The sequence below is a fragment of the Trachymyrmex septentrionalis genome, unplaced genomic scaffold (genome assembly GCF_001594115.1).
Source record: "Trachymyrmex septentrionalis isolate Tsep2-gDNA-1 unplaced genomic scaffold, Tsep1.0 scaffold103, whole genome shotgun sequence".
In the NCBI taxonomy this organism is placed as follows: domain Eukaryota; kingdom Metazoa; phylum Arthropoda; class Insecta; order Hymenoptera; family Formicidae; genus Trachymyrmex; species Trachymyrmex septentrionalis.
In genome coordinates this window covers 733,729-740,633 of record NW_017304155.1, presented here as the reverse complement: position 1 = coordinate 740,633, position 6,905 = coordinate 733,729, and the positions used below count along the sequence as shown (strand labels likewise).

The window sequence follows — 6,905 nt, the reverse complement described above, 5'->3', positions numbered from 1 at the left end:
CTCATCGGTTTAATACGAATTGTAATTATTTCATAGTAATTGTTATAATTATTAACGAATAAATTTGTGATCAAAATATTACAATTTAAAGAAAAGTGTTAGTACACATATACCAAATATTAGGTTAAGTAAAAAGTCATCGCGTTTTTTTAAAAGACATCTATCAGTAAAAACCGCAATTACTTTCTTACCAACAATATAAATATATCTTGATAGAGTAAAGTTTCAGCTTTAAAAATCTCTTTTTTAAATTATACGATAATTTTTAATGGAGTTATGAGCAATTAAAGTCAAAATAATTCTTTTATTTAATCCGCGATAACTCAGTAATCAAAAGTCGTAGGAATATTAAAAAAAAAACGATTTTGTAGGGAAAGTATCAAGCTTTCACGATAGGTAATCGAAAATTTTCTCAAATTCGTTTTGGACACGTTACAAATCCACAAAGTGAGAAGAAAATTTTTCGTCTTTTTCAGCTCGTAGTTTTTGGTATGTAAAAATTATCAAACTCATATAAACTTAAAAAATGTGATAAGCTTTTAAAAGTAGAGATTTCAAGCTTTAAAACCCTTTTTTTTTAATTTGAATTTCATTCATTATTGACGAAGATATTGTATATACAACTTTGAGCTAAAAAATACGCGTTGACTTTTTACTTAACCTAATATATAATAATATTTGATATCTTTAAAGTTTAAATTTTATTAGTTTCGATTCAATAAATTCGTGTATGTAGAAAACATTTTATATAAATACTAATTCAACATTCATCGTTAGAGGTACATTCCAAAAGAATTTTTGGCATGAATTTATGTAACGTGGTGGAAGTGTAATACATTTCAGGATTGGCCTACAACATAAAAAGTAAAAAACATCCAAAAATAAAAGTATTTGTCTTTTAGTATATAATAATTAACATCTGAATTTTTCACTAACCAGTAAGATTTGTTCGTTAAACCGTGACTTTTTAAATAAAATATTTTCATTGGTAAATGTCAAACCAAATAAATTGCAATCGGCCTGGATTTTACTTATATCTTTATAAAATAAAAGTTCTTGCAATTTTAATCCTGGGAACGTCAATACTCTGCTATTGTAACCAGAACTCATGATTTGCAGAACATTTCTGAAATATAATACATTTCTTATTTAAATAATTATTCGGCATAGCTTTTTATAATTATTGAATATTTTTTTACATGCATAATAACAAAAATAAGTGAATACCTTCTGAAGCTTTGCAAATTACAAAAGAATGCACAAGCTAATATTGGGGGTAATTGTTCAACCAAATGACGGACATAAACATAGTTTCTTAAATACCAAGCAAGTGATATCTTTGTGGCTAATTGAATTGCAGGCGACTTTCTGCATATACAACATAAGAAATGAATATGTAAAAAAAGTTAATGTTAAATATTTTTAATGCTTGTACACACGCACGCACGCATGCACGCACGTACGCATGCATACATAGGATGTCCCATTTTAACATTTACATCGAAATATCTTGTAAAATATAGAAGAAGACGGGAAAATGTTTCAGATAAAAGTTGACTTTGAGGAAATATAAGACGGTATCATTGATTTGACCTTGGATGGCATCGTCAAGGTCAGAGCAAAATCACTTTGAATTTTTGAAATAGAATCCCTTATTTTTCATTACATATTCTCATAATTTGCTTTAAGAGCTTTTCAAAATATTATAAAGTATTTTTTCATTAAGTACTTTTCGAATCATAAAGCTTGAAAGTTACAACACCGCCTAAATTAACAGTATCCAAGATGTCCAATCGATGGCTAAAATCTCTTAAATGTGTAATCAGATAAACCTTTTGTATATGATCATAATCTGGATAACATTTGTCAAGCTCAAGGTCATTGGATACTTATTTTAATTTTTATATAAAAATGAATTTTTAGTGCAAAAATGAAAATAACAGGAACAACCTCCAATGGCCTTGATCTTAATATATGTTATCCAGGTTATCATAACCCTTAACATTCAAGCATTTCAGCCGTCAGTCGGACACTTTGGGTAATGCTAATGCTGGTGGTACTGTAACTCTTTCAAGTTTTATTACTCGAAAAATACTTAATAAAAAATACTTTATAATAGTGTTTTGAAAAGCTCTTGAGATATCAGGTGTACAAGTATGAAATGCGGATATTTTTTCCAAAAAAAACACGTTAAATTCGGAAGAATGATAAAAAGAGCTTTATTCAAAGTATGCTCCATTGCTAGTTACACATTTTTCCCATCTTTCGGGCAATTTGTGGATACCACGCCAGTAAAAATCTTCCCCCTTTGCCGCGAACCATTCATCGAGCCATTTTTTCACATCTTCGTACGAACCAAAGCGCTGCTCAGCAAGTGCGTGACCCATTGATGCAAACAAGTGGTAATCGGAAGGAGCCAAGTCTGGTGAGTAAGCCGCATGGGGTAGAACTTCCCAGCTGAGTGCTTCCAACGTGTCGCGAACCGATTTTGCCATATGTGATGGAGCATTGTCATGAAGAAAAATGACTTTGTGTTGTCTCTTTTGGTATTCTGGTCTTTTTTCAAGCAGCGAACGGTTCAAATCGATCAATTGTTGTTGGTAGCGTCCAGCATTAACCGTTTCACCAGGTTTTAACAGCTCATAATAGACCACACCCTTCTGGTCCCACCAAACACAGAGCATCGTCTTTCTGCCAAAGCGATTCGGTCTTGCGGTCGATGTGGATGGTGCGCCTGGGTCTACCCATGATTTTTTGCGCTTGGGATTCTCAAAATAAATCCACTTTTCATCCCCACTAACGATACGATGCAAAAACGACTTCCTTTTGTATCGTGCAAGCAAAATTTCACATGTGTTTTTGCGCCTCTCCATCTGCCTGCCGTCCAACTCATGCGGTACCCATCTTCCGGTCTTCTGAATCTTTCCCATCTCTCGTAGGCGATTGGAAACAGCTTTTTGACTAACTCGCTTGCTCTGCGAGTTGTTTTTGTGTTTGTGAATCATCTTCGTCCAACAATGCTTGCAATTCCACATCTTCGTACCTTTTTGGCAGTTTTCCGTGTTCCTTGTCTGCAACATCGAAGTCACCACTTTTAAAACGCCGAAACCATCGTTCACACGTATCTTGCGATGGAGCATGTTCACCATAAGCTTCTCGAAGTAATCGGTATAATTCAGCAGCAGTTTTCTTCAAATGAAAACAAAAAATTAATGCTGTCCGCGAATGCTCTTTGTTTGGTATAAATTTCGACATATCGAACACAGCAACACAACACTATGCAAACGCTTTTTCAATTTATCACTCGTGCGCGTCTGACACTTGTTGATGGCACTTCAAAATGACATAACAGTCAAATCTTTATACCACACACTGCATTGATGCGCCATCTGTTTTCTCAAATCCGCATTTCATACTTGTACACCTGGTAAGCTACAAGAGTGTGTGATGAAAAATAGGGGATTTTGTTTCAAAGTGACCTTGTTCTGATCTTAATAATGCCATCCAAAGTCAAACCAATGATACCATCTTATATCCCCCTTAAAGACATACAACTTTTGTTTGAAACATTTTCCCATATCTTTTATACTTTACGAAATATTTTGATACAAAAGTTAAAATGTGACACTGTATATATACAAGTTAAAATGGGACACTGTATATATATATAAGGTGTTCGGTAAGTTTTGACAAAACGCTCCTGTATAGATAGAACAGACTAAACTGAGTCGAAAAGTCTGGTATCATTTTGCAATTTTCGCAATAATTAACAAGTTATTAATTACTAAAAATCGCTAAATAATTTTCATAAATTGTTTACTCAAATACTATCAACTTTACAGAAAAGCAGCGAGAAACAAAAATTGTTTATTTTCTTCTCATAAAGTTCTCCAGATTTTTTCAGAATTTTTTAATACCGTATCTTCTTCGTTGGTAAAAATAATTGCTTATATACAGGATGGGGCATTTTAATCATCCCAGGCGAATATCTCAGAAACTAAGAGAAATAAGAAAAAGTTTGTATGAAAGTTGTAGGTTTTCTTAGGAGAAAGAAGGTGGAAATAAGGTGGATTTTGGATAAGGTGGATAGAGAGCACTACAAAAGTCAGATTAGGGTCAATACGAATTTTTTAAATGAAACCCTCCCCCTGCCCCATTTTTTAAAATTTCCTATTCTTGTTGCACATCTCGAAAACTTTTCAAAACATTATAATAAAATATTTTTTCATTAAGTACTTTTCGAGTTGTAAGGCTTGAAAGTTACAATACCGTATTAGCATTACGCAAGATGTCTAACGGACGGTTAAAATCTCTTGAATGTTAATCAGGATCATGTTCTAGATAACATTTGTTAAGATCAAGGTCATTGGACATTGTTTTTCTCATTCATTTCATTTTTGCACTGAAAATTTATTTTTGTGTAAAAATAAAAATAAGAGAAACTGTAATTTTCAAGCTTTCTAATTCGAAAAATACTTCATGAAAAAATATTTTATTATAGTGTTTTGGAAAGTTCTCGAGATGTTCTACAATATGCAAAAAATAGGGGGTTCCATTTAAAAAATTCATGTTGACTTTGATCTAACCTTGATAGTGTCTGCTATCCAAAATCCGTTATTTCCACTTCCTTCCTCCCAAGAAACCTACAACTTCCATATAAAACTTTTTTTTTGTATCTCTCTTAGTTTCCGAGATATTCGCATGGAGCGATTAAAATGCCCCACTCTGTATATAAAAAATATAGTACTAGAGTTGATAAAAATTCTGAAAAAATTCTTAGAGTTCTATAAGAAGAAAATAAACAACTTCTGTCTCTTGCAGTTTTTCTTTAAAATTGGAGAAAAAAATTATTAAAGACCAATTATTCGGCAATTTTTAGTAATTAATATCTTAACTTTTATGAAAATTGCAAAATGATAGAGGACTTTTCAAACTCAGTTTAGTCTGCTCTATCTATACACAAGCGCTTTGTCAAAACTTAGCGAGCACCTTGTATATATCTATATATATAATTTGCATAATATTAATAGCTCTAATTTTATCACAATAGTGAGAACTTACTTTAAATCAGAGGAAAGCGAAAGAGCTCTTTTTAAAGCCTCACAATCTCCAATATGGAGAAGAATATATATAGCTTCCATCTCTGATTGGCTATTGTTTAATGCTAATTTTTCGAAATCTTTATGTACTGTTATATTATCTGTTACATTTTCATTTTGTTGATCATATAATACAAGTAACTGCTTGATACATTCAAATAGATGTTTATTATTTATTTTTGCATTGAATTCCGTGATGTCTCTTTCACACAGCCTAAAAAAAGAATCTATTTCTTAGTAATTTTTCAACTTTTTAATGACCATTTGATTAACTTGTACCTTTGTGTGGCATATATGTGAAATCGAACAATTGGCTCAAGAAGGAAAATATTTGAAACAATATCGACTCTTTGTATTACAGCATCTTGTCGTATTGACCTTAACCTGTCAAATACAAAATCGTATATCAATACCCAATCTAAATCCGTTCGTGTAATTATCCTGAAATGGTATATATTTTATATATTATGCATATAAATCTTACAATAAATTATAAACGATGTTTTATTAAATAGATATATTCTGGTAGCAGTAATGCTTAACAGTAACAATTTATATATTCTTGAATCATATTTAAATAGATAGACAAAATTACTTGGTAAATAAATATCGGACAGTGGATAATAATACATGTGGAGGACGCAACAAATTCGGATCCGTCATAATTTGTCCAGCAGCAGATCGACTAAAGCATTTTACAATTTTCATTGGATCAGCTTTGGGTCTCTTCATGTATTTCGTTCCCTCATCAATTTCATATTTGTGCAACAAACCTTCCCGTTCTCTCCTGAAATAAATAATTCAAAATTTGAAAAGTTATACATTAAATTCTTATTTGCATGTTACATATAAAATTACAAGACATACAACAATCTTTTTTTAGTAAGATATGTATCCTGTTTTTAAATGTAAAAACAGTGAGAAAATAAATCAATGTTTATGTTGACATTCGTGAGAAATTCGAGGCAAGATTCATGTACATACATGTTTCAAAGTTTTGATTTACGAACTTTCTACATTGCGAAAAAAACTTACATCAGCTGTTCTTTTTCCGGACACATAGACAGACATCTTCCCGTTATTTGTTCGACAGTCATTGTGCCTTCGTTTTCCATCATGATTCTCCGTTAAGGCCATAGACATGATGCAAAGTAGACTGTCGCATTCAGAGAGAATCGAGAGTATGAACGTATGAATATCTGGAGAGTGGAGTGAAAACCAGCTTATCGGCGAGATCCGCGCGGAGGAGGGTCAGTCATCTTGTCTGACATTTTAGCGCCCTATTTGAAAATTGATATATGTATTACGATATTATTTGTATTTCCAGTGCATAAAAATAGGATTTTGTGTGAGGCAAAGTTAATTCAACGGTTGTGCAATTAAAAATAATTTTCTGTTTATATTAGAAGAAATAATGAATATATTATATATACCCATTACTTCTTTTAATATAAACTTTTTAATATAAACCGAAAATTATTTTCAATTGCACACAGCCGTTAAATGTTTACAAATCAAATTAAAAAAGGAATATAAGCCAAGTTATTTTAATGCTAAACCAGAAATAATATAAAACAAAATTTCATATAATTGATCAAACATTTCGATCTGTATACAAGGTCATAATTAACGTTACAAAGAGATAAATTACAAGCAGTAACAGTTAAGATTGCATAAAAATTCTAATAACATCCAAAATTATGTTAAATATTATTAATATAAACTATATAATACTGCCTCGAATTTTATATTAATAATATTCTAACATAGCTTTAGATATTATTAGAATTTTAATTTTTATACGAC

The 6,905-nt window shown here is 31.3% G+C and overlaps 1 protein-coding gene across 2 annotated transcripts; it reads right to left on the bottom strand.

The window, feature by feature from the left end:
• Positions 1-713: 713 nt before the first annotated feature.
• On the bottom strand, positions 714-6,280 carry LOC108757226 (germinal-center associated nuclear protein). Of its 2 annotated transcripts, none has more exons than XM_018501675.1 (7): positions 6,135-6,280; positions 5,695-5,886; positions 5,379-5,540; positions 5,062-5,313; positions 1,228-1,368; positions 937-1,126; positions 714-850 (listed from the first exon to the last, which is right to left on the bottom strand). In XM_018501675.1, the coding sequence occupies exons 1-7, from the start codon at positions 6,215-6,217 to the stop codon at positions 761-763; spliced, it is 1,110 nt and encodes a 369-aa protein (XP_018357177.1). In that variant the 5' UTR covers positions 6,218-6,280; the 3' UTR covers positions 714-760. The 2 variants fall into 2 exon arrangements, with proteins under 2 accessions (XP_018357177.1, XP_018357186.1); XM_018501684.1 differs by having other exon boundaries at positions 5,379-5,483.
• Between the last annotated feature and the right edge of the window lie 625 nt (positions 6,281-6,905).

Coding starts and splice junctions, on each gene's coding strand:
- LOC108757226 (XM_018501675.1), bottom strand. CDS start 6,217: ATGATGGAAAACGAAGGCACAATGACTGTCGAACAAATAACGGGAAGA. Junction 5,887..6,134: donor CCGGAAAAAGAACAGCTGAT/GTAAGTTTTTTT, acceptor TATTTATTTCAG/GAGAGAACGGGAAGGTTTGT. Junction 1,369..5,061: donor TCGCTTTCCTCTGATTTAAA/GTAAGTTCTCAC, acceptor TTGTATATGCAG/AAAGTCGCCTGCAATTCAAT.